At 37.9% G+C, this 21,872-nt stretch overlaps 1 protein-coding gene and 1 pseudogene across 1 annotated transcript; both read right to left on the reverse strand.

The window, feature by feature from the left end:
- Positions 1 to 290: 290 nt before the first annotated feature.
- On the reverse strand, positions 291 to 990 carry LOC137753139 (small nuclear ribonucleoprotein-associated protein N pseudogene; annotated as a pseudogene).
- LOC137752378 (SNRPN upstream reading frame protein-like) lies at positions 980 to 19,209 on the reverse strand. The gene is made up of 3 exons (XM_068527103.1): positions 19,152 to 19,209; positions 1,177 to 1,423; positions 980 to 1,056 (listed from the first exon to the last, which is right to left on the reverse strand). Exons 1-2 carry the CDS (start codon positions 19,207 to 19,209, stop codon positions 1,197 to 1,199), a joined length of 285 nt encoding a protein of 94 aa, XP_068383204.1. The 3' UTR covers positions 980 to 1,056; positions 1,177 to 1,196.
- Positions 19,210 to 21,872: the final 2,663 nt, after the last annotated feature.

Genomic DNA, 21,872 nt, shown 5'->3' on the forward strand with positions numbered 1-21,872 from the left:
TTATTTGTCTCCTCTGACCTACTTCCCCTTAATTTTGCCAATATTGGTTCTCTATTTGGGTCCACACCTTTCCTCTTGATAGTTGTCTCAATCCCCAATCAATCTCTGAAATTTCTGGATGAAGTTCACCTACCTCCTTTTGAACCCACTTTTCTTTATTGCTCTATGCATTTATCAGCTAATATTAATGCAGCAGAGGGGACAAAAGCTCACAAACACTACACACATTCCACAAGACGCACTGCAGGAAAAAAGTGACTAGGAAGGATCAATAGTATCCTAGGGTCTTGGTGGCCACATTCATGGTGGAGGTGGACCTCTTATTCCTGGTGGAGGGGGTCTCATTCCTGGAGGGGGCATGCCTATTGGAGTCCCTCAAGTAGGGGAAGACTAATTGGTGGGCCCATGGGTGGTCCCATACCAGGTGCAGGAGCCATAATTCCTGGAGGTAGGGTTGCTCAACCAACAGGTGTGGGGGCAGACCCCTGTCCTGGTGGATACTGAGCTGGGGCTCCAGCAGTGCTGGCAGTAGCAGCACCTGCAGCAGCTGCTACAATGTCTCTTCCCTGTAGGGTCATTACCTGTTGGGATGCCACCCCCAACCCCTCGGGCAGGGCCTGCTAATCTAGCAGGAGCCTGGGGAATTGGAACACCTCTGCCAGCTGCTCTGCCAACCACAGGGCCTCCTCCAGCTCCAGCAAGTAATATCCGAGCAATGCCAGTATCTTTGGGGGGTGGTCCCTACACAGTCATGGAAACCAAGTTCTCCTGGCACAGCAACACCAGATCCAAAGCCTGCTTTTCTTCACTCTCTGGCTGCTTCGAATTCTTTGGCTTGATCTTCCTGAACTCATCACAATCACAGAGCATCAAATTCATATGCTTGTCAAAAGCCTTAAAGGTGCCAGTGAAGATCCAAGCATCGTGCAGGACACATCTCATTCTATAGTCAATGTGCTGCAGCATCTTGCTGCTCTTTCCCACAGTCATGATTGCTGCTCCACCAAATCCAATGTCCACAGGAAAGTTTCAGGATCCTTAAGACCTAAGGGAAGGCTACAGATTAAGGTATGTCGAAGGTTCTCCACCAAACAATGCAAGCTGGGGCAGAAACTTCAAACAGTAGATAGAGCCTGTTTTTATTTTGTTTGTTTGTTTTCTCTTGAAATCAGCTACCTGGGTGTTCCAATACTGCTTTAACCACCTCTTGGTATCTCAGCTAAGAATGCCTGTCTCAGTTCCGCATGGAAATCCACCATAGGGACTTGCTGCTGCTGCTGAGATCGCCTCGGGTACAGGTGACACTCCTGGTTGCTCAGTGAGGCTATCCTTCTATGTTTGACTTGGACTTCTACCTCTGGTACGTGCTGTTCCGCAGTCCACCTCAGGTGTAAATGGTCCCTGGCCCCGCTCCATCGCACCGCTGGCCTCAGAACAGAACAGGTCAGGCATCTCCAGCGGCCGCCCCACTCTGCGCTGCTCCTGCCACCGCAGCACCATCCAAGCACTCCGGCTCAGGCTGCACATGTGTGGCCACCCCCCTAAACCCACTTTTGATAGCTGCCTTTCAACTTGCCTTTCTCTAGGCCATCCCCAACAGCTTCAGAGGTAGGAACGTGAAACTCGACAGATCTGATTTAAAAGACTTAACATCACTGCTGAGAAATAGCTGAGGAGACATAGGTTTTCCTGTTTGGCCATTTTCCCCCTGGAGAAATATATTGCTAAAGCAACTGCTAGGTGAGCATTTAAGAACAATTATAGTAGATCCAACTGACCAAGTATGTTGCTGGAAAGCTCATTCTCCTTTCTTACTGGTGTCAGTGCTCTGAATTTCTTGAGTTAATTTTCAGCTAAGATTTATTCTAGAACAATTCCAGAATGTCTGACTTTACAAAGCAGCTGTGTCAATTCCCTTAATGTGTTATGAGCTATGACTTCGCTATATAAAAACCCTTAGAATACAGTCAGGTAGTCACCTTTTTGATATTCATTTTTATCCTTTCTCCCAATGACTAAAGGCTATGAAATACTGTGAATATGCAATAAATACATCTTAATGGATTGGTATTAAAATTATAAAACAGTAAATTCTCTTTTGCATGTGGATATCTCTGCAACAACCAGATAATCTCTATCTAAAACTAGCTGCCCCAAGAACCCTCCTACACTGTTGGTGGGAATGTATGTTGGTGTAGCTACTACGGAAAACAGTATGGAGGTTCCTCAGAAAACTAAAAGTAGAACTACCATATGATCCAGCAATCCCACTCCTGGGCATATACCCGGACAAAACTATAATTCAAAAAGATACATGCAACCCTATGTTTATAGCAGCACTATTCCCAATAGCCAAAACATGGAAACAACCTACGTGTCCATCGACAGATGAATGGGGATAAAGAAGATGTGGTATATATATACAATGGAATAAGACTCAGCCATAAAAAAATAAGAAAATAATGCCATTTGCAGCAACATGGATGCAACTAGAAATTATCATGCTAAGTGAAGCAAGTCAGAAAGACAAATAACATGTGATATCACTTATATTTGGAATGTAAAATATGGCAAAAATGAACCTATCTACAAAACATAAACAGACTCAGTAAAAGAGCACACACTTGTGGTTGCCAAGGGGGAGGGGGAGAGGGAGAGGGATGGACTGGGAGTTTGGGGTTAGTAGATGCAAACTATTACATTCAGAATGGATAAACAACAAGGTCCTACTGTATAGCACAGGAAACTATATCTAATCTCCTGGGATAAAGGATAATGGAAAAGAATATAAAAAAAGAATGTATATATGTGTATAACCGAGTCACTTCACTGTACAGCAGAAATTAGCACAACATGGTATATCAACTTACTTAAAAAATTAAAAATATTCTATCAAACATTTAGAGAAGAGCTAACACCTATCCTTATCAAACTCTTCCAAAACATAGCAGAGGGAGGAACACTCCCAAACTCATTCTACGAGGCCACCATGAGAGTGGCATGGACATATATACACTACCAAACGAAAAATAGATAGCTAGTGGGAAGCAGCCGCATAGCACAGGGAGATCAGCTCGGTGCTTTGTGTCCACCTAGAGGGGTGGGATAGGGAGGGAGATGCAAGAGGGAGGAGATATGGGGATATATGTATATGTATAGCTGATTCACTTTGTTATAAAGCAGAAACTAACACACCACTGTAAAGCAATTATACTCCAATAAAGATGTTTAAAAAAATTAAAAATAAAAAAATAAAAAATAAACTCGCTGCCCCCAAATTTATAACCAAAGTTATAGATATTAAAATACCTTTGTGATGAATTAGTCTGACATAATTGTGATATATATAATGAGGATGACTTCTCTTTATCAGTTATTTTAAAATGTGGTGAAATATACATAAGATAAAATTTACCGTCTTAACCATTTGGAGGTTAATACAGTTCAGTAGTGTTAAGTACACTCACATTTTGGTACAACCAATCTCAAAAATTCTTTTCATCTTGCAAAACTGAAATGCTACACACATTAAACAACTCATTTCCCCTTCCCCTGAGTCACTGGCAACTAACCTCCTTTCTCTATGAATTTTTTTACTCTAGGTACTTCATATAAATGGAATCACACAGCACTTGCCTTTTTGCATCTGTCTTATTTCACTTAGCAGAATGTCCTCAAGGTTCATCCATGTTGTAGCAAGCATTAGAATTCCCCTCCTTTTTAAGGCTGAATAATACTCCATTGTATGTACACACCATATTTTGTTTATCCATTCATCCATCGATGGACACCTGTATTGTGCCAACTTTTTGGCAATTATGTATAACGCTGCTATGAACACGGTTGTGCAAACACCTCTTTGAGACCCTGCTTTCAGTACTGTTAGATATGGGAACAGTGGGAAGTGGGATTGCTGAATCATATAGTAATTACATTCTTAATTTGGGGGGAACTGTTATACTGTTTTCCATGGCAGCTGCACCATTTTATATTTCCACAAACAATGCACAAGGACCACAATTTCTCTACAAGGTGACTCCATTTTTTCAGCTATCTCTGAATGTTACCACATCTTGGTCTCCATTTTCTTTTAGCCTTTCTTATAAATTGTAAAGATCCTATTTACATACTCTGATTTACCTTTGAACAATTTTTTAAAACTAATATTCACTGAGTGCCTACTTTTGATCTTGGGGATTTTGTTTTTATTGAGTAAGCACTAGCCCCTAAGCTCTAGAACCTCTCTGACTACTATAATACGTATAAAAATACTTGAAAATTACAATGTGATATGAAATTGTCTCATATACATATGTAAAAAAATACTGTAACAATGTCAGTTGACATTTCAAAGAGAATACAGCATTGTGGGTTTTTTTTTTTAACATCTTTATTGGAGTATAATTGCTTTACAATGGTGTGTTAGTTCTTGCTGTATAACAAAGTGAATCAGCTATACATATACATATATCCCCATATCTCCTCCCTCTTGCATCTCCCTCCCACCCTCCCTATCCCACCCCTCTAGGTGATCACAAAGCACCGAGCTGATCTCCCTGTGCTATGTGGCTGCTTCCCACTAGCTATATATTTTACATTTGGTAGTATATATATGTCAGTGGCACTCTCTCACTTCGTCTCAGCTTACCCTTCCCCCTCCCCGTGTCCTCAAGTCCATTCTCTACATCTGGGTCTTTATTCCTGTCCTGCCCCTAGGTTCTTCAGAACCATTTTTTTTTTAGATTCCATATATATGTGGAATGAATGAAAAGAATGAAATTAGAACACTCCCTAACACCATACACACAAATAAACTCAAAATGGATTAAAGACCTAAATGTAAGGTCAGACACTATAAACCTCTTAGAGGAAAACATAGGCAGAACATTCTATGACATAAATCACAGCAAGATCCTTTTTCACCCACCTCCTAGAAAAATGGAAATAAAAACAAAAATAAACAAATGAAACCTAATGAAACCTAATGAAACTTAAAAGCTTTTGCACAGCAAAGGAAACCATAAACAAGACGAAAAGACAACCCTCAGAATGGGAGAAAATATTTGCAAATGAAGCAACCGACAGAGGATTAATCTTCAAAATATACAAGCAGCTCATGCAGCTCAATATCAAAAAAACAAACAACCCAATCCAAAAATGGGCAGAAGACCTAAATAGACATTTTGATCTAGACTGCTGAGAAGGAGTTTCAAGTTGAAAAGAAAGTGTAAGGGAAAAGTGCATTATAAACTGGCAATAACAAATATACAAAGGCAGATGGGTTTGAGAGACTGGGGCCAGTTTGGTCCCCAAACGTATTAAATGTCATGCAAAATTCTTGTTTATGTTTGTATCAATGCATATAATTAAAATTTCATTCATGAAAGTATAAAATGGAATGGAGATAGAGTCCATCCCCCAGATTAGTTGCCTTTTGTAATCAAGCCCAACCCAGACCCAGGCATACAAAGCTTAACTTTGTTATTAGACCACTGTGATTTAGCCAGTCATCTGGGATTGTGACAGGGGCAGAAGGTAGATGCCCCACGGTCAATCGGATATGGAGTGTTTAAAAAAACCTATGAACCATGTCTCCATTAATTTGATCATGTCATAGAACCACTGTAACCGTTAAGTAAGGGTCTCTCTGTATGGGGCACCATGATAGACATTCCTTTAAGAGAGTCCTCATCATCCTTGCATGATTAAAATCAAAGTCATAGAAAACTGATACAGACAGATTCCAAGAACATCTGAATACAAAGTTCCATCAAATTACATTTATTTATTTTACTTATTTTTGGCTGAGTCAGGTCTTAGTTGCGGCACGCGGGATCTTTGTTGAGGCATGTGGGATTTTCATCGTGGTGCACCGGCTTCTCTCTAGTTGTAGTGTGCACGTTTTCTCTTCTCTAGTCCTGGCGCACAGGTTCCAGGGTGCATGGGCTCTGTAGTTTATGGCACGTGGGCTCTAGTTGACGTGCATGAGCTCAGTAGTTGTGGCACGGGGCTCAGCTGTCCCGCAGCATGTGGGATCTTAGTTCCCTAACCAGGGATCAACCCCACGTCCCCTGCATTGCAAGGCAGATTCTTTACCACTGGACCACCATCAAATTATAAACCCACACAAATGTATGTCATATATATATATATATATAAAAATATATATATATGACAGGTATACTTACATATATAAATATATGGGGTATATATATATATATACATATATATACTTTAAAAATATTACTGAGATTTTATATATATATATATATAAAGCTACTTAGGATATATATATATATAAAGAAAGAATGCATACCATAGAATAGAGGATAAGTAGGTGTCATTGGCAGGTATGTATATTAATACAGTGGATCAGTGGATCTTTGGGGAAAAGTCACTACTTCTTGCATTTATCAGGAAAGTTCACTCAAGGATGTTTTGGGAAAGTTCAATTTTTAAAGATGATCTACACTTTGCACATAAAGAGCTAACCATTAAGGTAGTAAATCATAGATCACAGTTAGTTAACGTTACCTAGATAGCAGAAAAAGGCATTATTCATATGTAAAAAGTAAAAAATTCACTACCAAAGTAATGTTATCAGGTGTCTCATTATTTTTTACTCATGGAAAGAAAGTATGATACACAAATCTTTCATTAATATTTGGGTGCATATAAGCTAACCTTTTTTTTCTATCCCCAGAGCCAACATTTGTGTAATTATTTGATATATATAATTTTTTTATCAAAAGCATTGGTGCACATCAGTGAGAACTTTCAACCACCTTGAAAATGACTTTTAGAATATTTCATTAGCAGACTGTCTTTCAGAGTCTGAGTTGACATTCATGTTTCTTCATACTAGTCTTTCATCCATTAAACCCTTTGTTCTGCTGAACAGTTTTCAGACAATGTAGGCAATCAAAAAAAAAAAAAAAAAGAAAGAAAGAAAAGAAAAAGAAAGAAAAGAAAGCATCCATTCCAGCATTTGATCAGTCTTATTCAAATCCCATTTATTAATAATCTTTTTAAATCTTTCTAAGAATTTTATTTCCCTTCTTTCAGTATCATATTATTTAAAAAAAAACACAAAAAAAACCTCCCCAAGCTTAAGGAAATGGGAGCTTGATATTTCATAGGAGTGAGGCACAATTCATGGTTTTATTTTATCCATTTTTATCACTTTCAATAAAGTATATGGGAAAATAACAGCTGTGTTCATTTCAAAGATTTATTTTTAATTACAGAAGATTGAATTTGCAGCACTCAAACAATTGGGGAAAAAACACACAATTACTTAAGTAGCATTATATACACCAAAAAAATAATATGTTCAAAATGAAATAATCCAAATAGTCAAGTAGATATTTTTCAGTATTTTAATAACAATCAAATGTTAAGTGATTATTTTGAGGAGCAATGTATTTATAACACATCCTATAAAGTGGATGTGTTTTGGAACCACAAAGACTCAGGACTATGTACAACATGGAAATCCACTGTGTCTAGTCTCCACAAGGCAAGAATCACGATGACTCTCTCAACCCTTCCAATATTTATGTGCAAAATGTGTATCATTTCAGCTGATCTATTTTGGAAGCTTAAAAATGGAGCTATTCCTAAACAAGTAAAATTTTAATGTATCTTGGCATGTGAAAGTATATAACCTGTGAAATATGCACATTTCAGAAGCAGAAAATTCTGCTTTTCCTGCACAACTATGCCTATTAATCCTACTATGGTAATTTAAACAGCCACTTGGAGAGTTTAGTCTTAAGGGTTAAAAACAAACCACTAAAATCTGAGAAACACCAAGTTCAACTTGATTTACTATCTTTTATATATTACGCTTCTGCCTGTCGTATAAAGGCCCCAGGGGCCAGACTGAAATTTTCCAGATTCCTTTTCATAATAGAGATTTTAATTTCATCTTTTGTTCTAGAACTTAGAATTTCCAACTTTCATTATGTTTTAATATTTTGTTGTTCAGGCTAGTTTGCTTTCATCATACTTTGTGATATTATGGTTTGTGAACAAAATAAAAAGTAGAATTCAAATTGTGTAGCTTAGAACAGAGAAATGGAAATTGTCAAAAAATTAAAGGGTTAGAAGAAGCAAGATTCTTTCTATACTTTCCTTTCCAAAAATATTACTAAGAATTTTTAAATATGTCAAAATACCTCTTAAACAAGAGAACCATATCTAAAATAGTCATAGAGTACTTAAAGCAACTTTCTACCCCCTTCAGCCAATTAGACAGGAAATATTTCTCAGTCAGTCTTAGAACCCAGACACTGTAATATCAGGTTGAAAATGGAACCAGTTAAGATGGGAGAAAAACTACTTTCTACAAAAGCCTTCCGAAGAAGCTTCATGGAGAGAAAGAGTTTAGCAATACACTTAAATTCACATGAGAGATGTTAGAGCATTTGTACAAAGCTGATATGACTTGTCAAATAAGAATCAAACTTTCTCTGGATAGGAGGAGTTAAAACTCTTTTAAGGAAAACTGCTTATGGGAGGAACAAAAGGAGTGATGAAAGTGAGATGTATAGCATATACTGAAGAGGGATGGGGCTATACTGAAGAGCCAAATAGCTTTTTTAGCTATTCTAAATGTAACTGATTGTGTTCATGCATCAGATTGTGCCTTTGGGATGTTTTTAGGGTTTTGGACATTTGAACATTTTTGTATTCAATAATTTTCACTGAGCACCTGCTATGTTTCAAACACTTCACTAGGCACTGAGGTTATACAGATGATGGCTACACTTAAAATTTTGCAACTTTACAATGGTGAGAAAGCAATGCACACACAGTAGAAACCATACTTGGAATTTTGAATTTTGACCTTTTCCCGGGCTAGCAATATGCAGTACAATACTCTCCTGATGCTGGGCAGTGGCAGCGAGCCGCAGCTCCCTACTTTGTCAGCCATGTGATCATGAGGGTAAACAACCGATAACACTTACAACCATCATGTACCCAGACAACCATTCTGTTTTTCACTTGCAGAACAGTATTCAATAAATTTTATAAGCTATCCAACACTTTATTGTAAGATAGGATTTGTGTTAGACAATTTTGCCCAATTTCGGGCTAATGTAAGTGTTCTGAGCACGTTTAAGGTAGGTTAGGCTAAGCTATGATGTTTGGTAGGTTAGGTGTATTAAGTGCATTTTTGGCTAAACGATGGGTTTATCGGGACACAACCCCACTGTAAGTCAAGGAAGATCTGTAATGACATTTAAAGCAGAATCTCCAGTGGGGGAGACAGCGTGTTACAGAGCTCACGTGCATATACAAGTTTCAATGAACATGCAGTAAGGAGGACATACATACATCTCCTTACAGATTGGTCCTGAGATATGTCTCTTTTATTGATCTGGCCTTTATTGTTCTCACAGTTTTGGAAAATTACAGGGAGATGTTGCAAGGTACTGTTTTGAGTCTTTGACTCTATATATGAATAAGGGTCTGCCATCTTAACTCACACCTGCCACCCATTACCCAAAATTTATTTCCAGTCATTCCCTAAATGCTCTCCCTTAACAGTAACTCCTCCTCTTCACTTCTGTTCCATCCTTGATTTACTCTCCGCAATCTACCTTCTGCCCCAATACTGCCCTGACCCCAATAAGGGGTCAAACCCTCTTGTGATGAATTCCAATAGATATTCCTCAGTCTGTGCTGTGTGTATTTCGTTTGCCCCTTTTAGATCCACTCCCATCTCTCCTCCAACCTGCTCTACCCCAGAGGCTGACCTATATGGACTATGTTCATTGACTGCCTTGCTTCTGATTGGGGTTGGCTGATGGAGAGCACAGGCAAGAGCAGCACGGGGAGGAGTCAAGAGAGGGTCAGGGTAACTACCCTCCAGCACCTCCCTGCAAAGCCCCTCCATCACAACTTAGAGCTCCTTCAGCGGCAGTCTCCCACAAAGCTCTCTCATGCCAGGTTCCGAGAGTTGCTCCCTCCTCCTGCCCTGTTAGGCTGAGAAGCAGTCATGGCATCACCCTTTACCAGCCCTGCTGAAAGGCACTGTCGCTTGGAGTTTCCCTGCATCTTTCCCACACCTTGGTAAACGATCTCTTATTAAGCTCTCCTAAACTACCCAAGTTGAGAGTGCAATCTGTTTCCTGCTGGCAATCTGACAAACTACAGTCCTTATCTTACTTTCCTGCTCTCCAACATTTGATACCAATGTCCACTCTCTTCTTATCTCTGACTCTACCTGCTTAGTCTCCTTAATGAGTCTGTCTTAGTGTGGTCAAGAAAAAGTGACAACATTAATCTTCAACAGCCCTCCCCCATTAACATACGCTCTGAGTAAAAACAATGTGCTTTGATGGAAACACAGCTTCAAGACAAGTTCCCTATGCAGTGTCCTTACTGTCACTGAGACAGACAGACACACACACACACACAATCCAAATTAGTTTTGTGAAGTAAAATTCATGTTTATGGCAAGACACGAAAAATTTAAGCATAAAAATTCTCTGCCCTTTGGCCTCCCCTCTCTTCCCACTGTGTATTGTGTATCCACATTATGCACCGACCAGACCTCCTCCATCAGCAGGAATACCTGCTCAACCATAAAGAGCAACCTCCACCTAGCATCAACAAGATGACTCTTTAAAAGATAACATTCCTTCTTCATCTTGTGAGGGGTCACACGACCCACCACGATGACGCTTAGATCTGGATTATGTAAACTGTCAATAATACGTTATTTGATGTACAGCCCTCTGTCTCAAAAAAAAAAAGCATATAACTGTGCCTTGATTTCTAACCAACGGAGCAGTTCTCAGAGCTTTCTGAGATGCTTTTCCCCAGGTTACAATCCTCAAATTTGGCTTTAATAATATTGATCTTTTTCGTCGACAGTTTTATGCCCCTAGGCACCTACAAAAAATAAATTCTGATTCACTCTGACTTCTCTTCCTCCCTTTATCCCTTAAATACTGTTACTTTCTAGATTTACCTTTGACCTTTTCCATGCGTTTCTCTTTTTATTATATAGACTCTTTCTGTGAAGCTTCAAGTCTATGGCTTCAATTTCCACACAAATGCTGAACACTTCCAAATTCTTAGCATAATACCAGTCCTCTCCACTCACCTCTGGTCCCAAATATCCTTCTGAGTACTGGGCAACTCCCTTTAGCAGTCCTCAAAGAACCCCAAACTCAACAAATTCAAAATTGAATCATCAAGTACCCTCCAAAACTTAACTCCTTCTCCCGTTCCCTATCCCAGTGAATGGCATGGGTCTGTGCTCAGAATCCCAAGACAGAAATCTATGAGCTGTCCTTCATACCTCTTATTCCATCCTTCACCCATTACATCAGCCAGACACGACCACTGGTTCTATCCTCTTAAATACATCTCAAATCTACCCCCTCTTCTTTCCTCAATCTCACTGCCTCCTAATTATACTGCCAGAATCAAACATTACCCTTCTATAATCCATCTTCCATATCACTTCTTTCTGATGTTTCTAAAGTCAATCTTATCCTGTCACTCTCCCTTTTTATTCTTCAATGACTATATATTACATTCAGGATAATACACTCAAACTTTCCAAAAAGATATGCAAGACCCCTGCCTACATTTCTAGGCTCAGAAAGCACGCACATACCATGAAATCTAGTCATTTTCAATTATTGTTTTATGATCATGTATACCTGTACGTGTACAGGTCTGTTTTCAGACTCTCTATTCTGTTCCAATGTTCTATTTGTCTATCTTTATGCCAATAACTCACTGTCTTGATTATTATAGCTTTATAGTAAGTCTTGATGCCACCAACACACACACACATACACACAAACATACAACCCAGTCAGTTCAATACTATTACTACATGTATGTTATAAATGGGGAAACAAAGAGTTCAGGAGAATTGCTCTTTAACATCCAGCTTTTAAATGAAGCCATATTTCAAACCTGGATGGTTTGATTCAAATTTATATCCACACCTGTATATCACAACATATTATAAGAATAACCACAAACTATAAAAATTTTAATCATTATACAAGAGATAATAAATTTATATATTTTTCAAACTTTGGCTATGTGATGATTAATTTTATGTGTCAACTTGAGTAGGCTAATGGATGCCCAGATAGCTAACAAAACATTATTTCTGGGTGTGCCTGTGAGGGTGTTTCTGGAAGACACTAGCATTTGAATTGGTGAACTGAGTAAAGAAAGATGAACCTTACCAATGGAAATAATCCAATCTGTTGAATAGCTAAATAGAACAAAAGGGTGGAGGAAAGGTGAAATTGCTCTCTCTCTCTCTCTCTCTCTCTCTCTCTCTCTCTACTTGAGCTAAGACATCTGGCTGCTGGCTTAGGCATCTACAGTCCTGTAGTTCTTGGGCTTTCAGACTCAGATCAGAACTTATACCATCAGCCCTGAACTCCAAACCAGTGATCAGGCCCTTGAACTCAGACTGAATTACACCAGCTTTTCTTGTTCTCAAGCTTGCAGATCATAGAACTGCTCAGTCTCCAGAACCACATGAGCCGATTTATATATTAATAGATATAGCTATACCTATAGATAGATAGATAGATAGATAGATAGATAGATAGATAGATAGATCGATCTTATTGGTTCTGTTTCTCTGAAGAATCCTTACTAATACAGGCTGTGACCTACAATAGAAATATAGTTTATATCACCATCACCATGCAGCACAACACACACACACGCACACGCATCAAGTACATAACTAAACTAAAACCAAAATCTAATGGCAATATATTTACTGTTATTATAGGTGCTGATTTTATTTTCTATTTTATTAATGCTTATGTAACTCAAATTAATTTTATGATTAATTAATAGATTTGACTTTCAATTAGAAAAACAAAATTATGTAATGTTAATTGAATCCATTTATTCTAAGACCTCCTTCTGAGATTGCAATCTTTTCCCCGGCTTTTGTTTTGATTTTATTTGATTGAAATTTTACAGTAATCAAGTAGATCCAAAGACTAATTATAAGTTAGTTATATTTTTCCCAAACCTTGAAATTTTATTTATTATTGTAGTATTTGCTATTATTATTTACTTAATTTTTCAGCTTTGTGAATTTTATCACAAATTGGTATCTGATACATAATGTGGATTGACTGGAAATGTTCACTTTTTTAAGGACAGACCTCAATCACCCAGCACTTTCATAAGACAAAAGTTCTGGTATGATATTCCACCAATTTACTGCAATCTCCTCAAAAAGAGATTATTTTGAAAATTATTATTAGAAGTTTACCTAATCTTAAGCACAAATAAATAAAACTTAGTCATATTCTTTTCTTTTTTTTTAAAGAGAATTTTTTATTTGAGCCAAACTGAGGACTATAACGCAGAAAACAGATTCTCAGAAGCTCTGAGAACTGCTCCATTGATCAGGAGTTAGAGATGCAGTTTTATATATTTTTTTAATTAATTAATTAATTTATTTATTTATTTATTTATTTATTTATTTATTATTTTTGGCTGCGTTGAGTCTTCGTTGCTGTGCGCGGGCTTTCTCTAGTTGTGGCGAGTGGGGGCTACTCTTCATTGTGGTGCGCAGTCTTCTTATTGCGGTGGCTTCTCTTGTTGCAGAGCACGGGCTCTAGGTGCACAGGCTTCAGTAGTTGTGGCACACGGGCTCAGTAGTTGTGGCTTGCGGGCTCTAGAGCACAGGCTCAGTAGTTGTGGCGCACGGGCTTAGTTGCTCTGAGGCATGTGGGATCTTCCCAGACCAGGGCTCGAACCCGTGTCCCCTGCATTGGCAGGCAAATTCTTAACCACTGTGCCACCAGCGAAGTCCCAGTCTCATTGTTTTCTTATTTCAATATAATAATTTTACATTTTATTGTTTCTGATTATGCGGTATATCATTATTATTTTTATAAAGTGATTGTCAACTACCATCAATATTTGAGATTCATTGACAGTTACGGCTACTTAATCATCAACAAAGCAAAGTATTATTTAACTTTAATAAATGAAAATATATGAGTGCAGTCAATTAACTTTGCAAAAAAAAAGAAACGCATTTTTGATTTTTATTGATAAACTATTTTCTATGTAATAGTTTTCCACTTAATGGGCTATTTGAAGGAAGATTGATATCAATTAATATGTCTATTAAGCACCACCATTCGCAAAAGTGATCCCTAATGATCTTGCTGTAGGCTATTTTGATAAACGTGAATGAAGTATTGGCATATTTTTTTATACAGCTAATATATAGCAAGAATTAAATTGGGCATTCCTTGCTTATGTAATTTTCATCTAATTATAGAGCCATTAGATATATCTCTCAAATGCTCAATAATTCTCTCTTCACAATCAACTCATGTTTAATTAAAAAGCAATGATGAACTTGCTAACTGTGCATTAACTACTCACTCGTGATGTAAACTTAATAGCAGGTCTAAATTATTTTAAGTGATTTAAGGATTTCCAAAATACTCTCCCAACTTCAAAGGTACTTGATTCAAACAAACAGGAAATAAAAACTTCATTAACTAAACATTTTCCTGTTAAATAATAATGTTTGTATTTCCATTTATTTTAATCTTAGAATACAATATATTAACACTAAATTTACAAAACAAGAAATACAAATGACCAGTGGTTATATAACATTTATTCACTGCTGTTTATATACAGTAAAATGTAATTTAAAATAAAAAGGAGGAGGGAAGCCTATTTTGCTCCGAGTTTCTGCCAGAAATATACCCCTCTGTGGATGGGGTTCTTACACAGTTCACCATTCTCTGTGTCTCTGCCCTGCTTCTCAGGTCATAGCCCATTGGGCTTGGAAATCCAGTTGACCTATGAAGCAGTGTGGAGCAAAAGCATGACCCAAGAGGAACATTCATGATGCTCTGACCCAATGATATTATTTATCTGGAAGTTTAAATATGAGAAATAGAGAGTATATAAAGTTGATAATAAGAGCAGAAAGCAATAAGAAATATTATGTAAGAAACCAAAATGGAAGAGTGCTGAAGTTTAGTAAAAATTCTCTTACTTAAGATCAACTTTCTTGGCAAATTTAAAGTATACCATACAGCATTATTAACTATAGTCACAATGCTGTACATTAGATATCCAGAACTTATTCATCTTATAACGTATATATCCTCTGACCAATGTCTACCCATTTCCCCCACGCTCAGCCCCTGGTATCCACCATTCTACTCTCTGCTTCTAAGAGTTTGATTTTAGATTCTACATGTAAGTGAGATCATACACTATTTTTCTTTCTGTATCTGGCTTATTTCACTTAGCATAATGTCCTCCAGGTTCACCCATGTTCTCACAAACGGCAGGATTTCATCCTTGTTTGTGGCTTAATAATATTCCAGTGTGTATGTGTATATTTATATATGTGTGTGTTTAATTTTTTTTATTCACACTTCTATTGAAGTACACAGGTTGTTTCCATGTCTCAAATGCTACAAATAATGCTTCAGTAAACATGAGGGTGTAGATATCTCTTCAAGATAATGATTTTATTTCTTTGGATAAAAACCCAGAAGTGGAATTGCTGGATCATATGGTAGTTTTATTTTTAATTTTCTGAAGAACCTCTATACTATTTTTCATAATAGCTGTATCAATTTACATTCTCACCAACAGTATACAAGGGTTTCCTTTTCTCCACATCTCACCAACACTCATTATCTTCTGTCTTTTTAATAATAGGTATCTAACAAGTGTGAGGTGATATCTTATTGTGGTTTTGATTTGAATTTCCCTGATGATAAGTGATGGTGAGCATCTTTTCATATACCTATTTGCCATTTGTATGTCTTCTTTTTAATATATATCTATCCAGGTCCTTAGCCCATTTTTCAATTGAGTTATTTGTTTTTCTGCTGTTAAGCTGTTTGAGTTCCTCTCTCTTAGTCTTTTCTACTATCTATGTCATTACTATATATAAAAGCTGAGTTTTTTAAAAATTTAGATAAAATAAAAAGTTAAAATATTTTTTAAAAATCTCTTACCAAGGGCAGAAGGTGACCAGATCTGATAGCTAGAGTTGTACTTCATCTTGAAAAACCTTCCTCTCTCACATTCAGCATCAGACTCCTTGGTGCTTGGCTTTTCTATGATCCTATGAGGCCCAATTAACACAAGCTTCCTCACAAAATCCTCATTACATGAAGCAACGTAAGTGAAATCTGTTCCTTCCAACCAAATGACATTGACACAATGAGATTCCCCTTTTTGTCCAGGACATTAATAAATATTTATATAATTATACATAATCCCCAAGCATGACGATATACAGTATACATAACAATTCATACACTCTCAGTGAGAATGAAAGTTATTCCACTTTCCTGCACAAAAATTTTACTTGTAGGAATTTATCCAAAAATTATAACGAAGAGTAGGTGTAAAGTTTTAGTGAAGAAATATTTCAGAGGTTTGTATATAAAATGCCAATAATAAGAGATTGTTAAAATAAATTGTAGTGTGATAGAATTCTATAGATTCAGTAAGAGTGGTATTATAAAAGAATTTTATTAGCCTAGAAATATGAAAATGAAGTAATAAATCACAATAAAAAATTGTCATCCAATAGTGTGGTTTCTTTTGTTCAAAATAAAATGCATATCTTAAATATCTGGTATACAAATATATAATCTAGATAAGTACTTTGGCCAACATGTTGAAAGTGTCATTTCTTAGTGGTGAAATTGTGAGTGATTTCATTTTCTCATATTTGCATGTCTGAATTTTCTAAATTTCTTCTCTAAACATGTTTAACTTGTATACTCAAGACAAATTAAAATTTAGAAATATGAAAGCAGTGATTGTCCCTAGGTGTTTAGGATTATTCTTTTCCCTTACTTCTTTACAACGAGCAAGTATTACTTAATTATTGAAAAATAAATTATAATTTAAAAACAACATAGGTATAATGTAAAATGAGAGAATGTTTGATTCCACACAAGACTTTATCAGGATTGTGATACACTATTGATAGATCCTACATGAACAATTCTGTTGTTAAAACATACCACTGTAGAAACAAGTTTTCCAAAAAATATAGTACAAGATAAGTTGTTCAGTGGCAAGGATTTCCAATGACAAATTGATCTTTACAACCTTTGTAATACACAAAGGTAATCTTCCTCTTCAGATATAAAAAGCAAATTCAAAGGTATTCACGGTAAATCCACCATTGCTAGGATTGCTGCCAGGAATTGCCATTTGCCACCCTCATTGAATAAATCATTCTCTGTAGCCAGAAGTTTGGTAGTAATTCAAATATTGTCAATATATCTAATTCTATTGTTGCTAACATCATCAACAGAGAACATATTTTCTATATGGAAATATGAAATGTAAATGTGAAAGTTTAACATTTAAGCAAGAAAAATATTTGTTTTGGATGGCTACAGGAATACTTTCAGTGTCATAGGACCAATCAAGGATTTCTAATAGATATACTTTCTAGAACTGCCAGTCCCTTACCATAGGGTTTTACTTATTTATTTTTCTTTATACAGGAGTCAAAACAATCCCAGCATTATGTCTATGCTAAATACATTTCTCTATAAAATCTCACGAATTTGTCCTCTTGCACGTCTGTTCTTTTCCAGACTCCGTGTTTCATGGATCCCATTCCTCCCCAGGCCATTTTGACCTCTATGTTTGACCAACTCTCAATGAGAGGATATTTCTCAGTAGACTGATGTCATGGATTTGACTCTTCAAAGTCAGTTAGTACTGCTGTATTTTGAGGCCAACAGACTTATGTTCTAATCATGGCCATCCATCTCACAAATGGTGATAGTGACAAAGGACTAAAAAAATCAGTATTGAACCAAAACTAGCTTTTCCCAACTTACTGAAAAACAAATAGTAGCACAGCACCTTGAACATAGCAGTCACTCACTTATTCAACAAACACTGAGACCTAGCATGTGCCAAGCATGCTTAGAAGTTCTAGAAATACACAATTGAATACAACAATGTCATTGCCTTCATGCAGCTCACATTTTGAAATTGGCTTTAAATGTGGTAAAAGCTCCAATGTTCAGAACCCTTAATTCATGCCCCAAGGCAATCATTTTCTAACTGCTCATTTGATTCTTAGTGGATTTTTTAAATACCTCAGGGGCATCCAAAAGAGATCAGATGAGGGTCCGCATACCTTTTCTTCTCCATTTTCTAGCATTCAGTTCTCTAAGAAACTATCTAATTCAAGCAGGGGGACTTTATTTGGTGTTCAACATATTATGGTTCTGCATAAGATTTCATTTGCCAGTTAGGTTCCATAAGACGGGAAAAGCACAGGACATGCACAGGGGCAAAGAAAAGATCCCAATGACAAAGATTCAGTAATGAACCTCCAAAGAAGCAGCTGTCACAAAGACCACAGAGTATCACTGCTTTCTGAATTGCAGGGCTTCTTAGAGGATATAGCCCTGTGCCTGCACAGACTCCAAGAACTTCTAGACAGAGGTGTGGCCAAGATGGAGCAGGAAGACCCTGAGCTCACCTCCTCCCATGGGCACACCAGAATTACAACTATTTACAGATTACTATAGATGAGAGTGACCTGAAGACTAGCGGAAAAGATTTTTCGCAACTAAAGATATAAAGAAGGAACCACAATGAGACAGGTAGGAGGGGTGGCGACACAGTATAGTCGAGACCCACACCCCCGGTAGGCATCCCACAAACAAGAGTATAATCACAACTACAGGGGTTCTCCCCAAGAAGCGAGAGTTCTGGGCCCCATATAAGGCTCCTGAGCCCAGGGGTCCTGTACTGGGAAGATAAGCCCCCAGAATGTTGGCTTTGAAGGCCAGTGGGGCTTGCATATGGGAGAGCCAGAGGGCTGCAGGAAACATAGACTCTGCTCTTAAAAGGTGCGTGCAAAATCTCACATGCTCCAAGATCCCGCACAGAGACAGTAATTTGAATGTAGCCTGAGACAGACTCACTTGCGGATCTTGGAGAGCCTCCCAGAGAGGCAGGAGGCAACTGGGACTTCCCCTAATGACAGAGACACTGGCGGCAGCCATTATGGGGAGCTTGATCTACCGCGAGGACACAAGTGCTGGCACGTGCAATTTTGGAGTCCTCTCCCTAGCCTATTAGCGCCAGGGGCTTACCTGCCCACGAGCCAGTTGGCACCAGTTCTGGAACCCACCAGGCCAAGCAGCCAACCATGTGGGGACATTGCTCCACCCACCAGCAGGCCAACACCAGCATCAGGACCCCCTGGGACCCACAGCCAGCTGCCCTAGGACCCAGAATCACCCACCAGCAGGCCAACACCAGCATCAGGACCCCCTGGGACCCCCTGGGACTCGACCTTGTCACCAACCAGCCAGCAGATGCTGCATGAGGCAGGGCCTGGCAGCCAACCAGGCCAGAGGCCAGTCCCACCTACCAACACACCCACAGTAGTCAGCCCCACCACAACAGAAGGGTTCACACGGCCCACACAGGGGGTACCCCTAGACCATATAGCTCTAGTGATCAGAGGGAAGTGTGCTGCTGGGCCCCATAGGACACCTCCTACAAAGGCCACTTCTCCAAGATCATGAAACAGGACTGACCTACCTAATACCTAGAAATAAAATCAGAGAATAAGGCAAAATGAGGCAACAGAGAAATATGTTCCAAACATGTTCCAACCAAGGGAAGAAGACCGCAGAAAAACTAAGTGAAGTGGAGATAAGCAATCTATCCAATAAAGAGTTCAAGGTATATGAAAAGACGCACAACATCACTAATCATCAGGAAAATGCAAATCAAAACCACAATGAGATATCACCTCACACCTGTAAGAAAGGCTATCATCAAAAAGAACTCAAATAACAAATGTTGGCAAGGATGTGGAGAAAAGGGAACCCTCTTACACTGTTGGTGCAGCCACTGTGGAAAACAGTATGGAGGTTTCTCAAAAAACTAAAAACAGAACTACCATATGACCCAGCAATTCCATTCCTGGGTATATATCTGAAAAATACAAAACCGCTAATTTGAAAAGTTACGTGCACGCCAATGTTCATTATTTACAATTGCCAAGGTATGGAAGCAACCTAAGTATCCCTCAACAGATGAGTGGATAAAGAAGATGTGGTATAGGGCTTCCCTGGCGGCACAGTGGTTGGGAATCCACCTGCCAATGCAGGGGACACAGGTTCTAGCCCTGGTCCACGAAGATCCCACATGCCGCGGAGCAACTAAGTCTGTGCATCACAACTACTGAAGCACGCACGCCTAGAGCCATGCTCTGCAACAAGAGAAGCCACTGCAATGAGGAGCCCACGCACCGCAACAAAGAGTACCTCCAGCTTGCCACAACTAGAGAAAGCCCATGTGCAGCAACAAAGACCCAAAGCAACCAAAAATAAATAAAAATAAAACAAATAAATTTATTTAAAAAAAAATGTGGTACACACACACACACACACACAAACACACACACACAATGGAATACTACTTGGCCATAAAAAAGAATGAAATTATGCCATTTGCAGCAACATGGATGGACTCAGAGAGCATTATGCTAAGTGAAATAAGTCAGACAGAGAAAGACAAATACTGCATGATATCACTTATATGTGGGATCTAAAAAATATTTTTAAAAAACTAGTGAATATAACAAAAAAGAAGCAGACTCACAGATATAGAGAACAATGGTCACCAGTGGGGAGAGGGAAGCGGGGAGGGGCAATACAAGGGTATGGGATTAAGAGGTACAAACTATTAGGTATAAAATAAGCTACAAGGATATACTGTACAGCATGGGGAATATAGCCAATATTTTATAATAACTATAAATAGAGTATAATCTTTAAAAATTGTGAATCACTATGTTGTACACCTGTAACATATATAATATTGTAAAGCAACTAAAGTTCAATTAAAATTTTTTTAATTAAAAAATATTTTAAAAGAGTTCAAAGTAATGATCATAAAGAAGCTCAACAAACTCGGGAGAAGAATGGATGAACACAGTGAGAAGTTTAACAAAGAGTTAGAGGCTATAAAGAAGAACCAAACAGAGCTGAAGAATACAATAACTGAAATAAAAAATACACAAGAAGGAATTAACAGTAAATTAGATGATACAGAGAACAGTAGATTAGATGATCAGTGAACTGAAAGACAGAGTTGTGGAAATCATCCAAGCTGAACAGAAAAAAATTTTCTTAATAATGATAGCTTAAGAGACGTCTGAAACAACATCAAGCATACTAAAATTGACATTATAGGCATCCCAGAAGGAGATGAGAGAGAAAATAGCAGAGAACTTATTTGAAGAGATAAAAGTTGAAAACTCCCCTAACCTGGGAAAGGAAACAGACATCCAGGGCCATGAAGCACAGAGAGTCCCAAACAAGATGAACCCAAAGACACCCACACCAAGACACACTGTAATTAAAATGGCAAAGAATTAAAGATAAAAAGAGAATCTTAAAAGCAGCAAGGGAAAAGCAACTGGTTATGTATAAGGGAACTCCCATAAGACCATCAGCTGACTTTTCAGCAGAAGCTTTGCAAACCAGAGAGAGTGGCGTGATATATTCAAAGTGATGAAAAAACCTACAACCAAGAATACTCTACTGGGCAAGGCTATCATTCAGATTTGAAGGAGAGATAAACAGTTTTAAAGACAAGCAAAATCTAAGAGAGTTCAGTACCATTAAACTGGCTTTACAAAAAATGTTTAAGGGATTTCTCTAAGTGTAAAAGACCACAAATAGAAATATGAAAATTATGAAACAAAAAATCTCATTGGTAAAGAAAAATATATGGTATAGGTAGTAGATTAACCACTTATAAAGCTAGTAGAAAGGTTAAAAGACAAAAGTAGTAAA

The sequence above is a fragment of the Eschrichtius robustus genome, chromosome 19 (assembly GCF_028021215.1).
Source record: "Eschrichtius robustus isolate mEscRob2 chromosome 19, mEscRob2.pri, whole genome shotgun sequence".
NCBI lineage: Eukaryota > Metazoa > Chordata > Mammalia > Artiodactyla > Eschrichtiidae > Eschrichtius > Eschrichtius robustus.

Excerpts from the sequence above, each read along its gene's own strand:
- LOC137752378 (XM_068527103.1), bottom strand. The coding sequence starts at position 19,209 with ATGGTTGGCTGCTTGGCCTGGTGGGTTCCAGAACTGGTGCCAACTGGC. Across the intron at positions 1,424-19,151 it reads GCCAACTGGCTCGTGGGCAG|CGGTGCGATGGAGCGGGGCC; the intron begins GTAAGCCCCTGG and ends TTCTGAGGCCAG.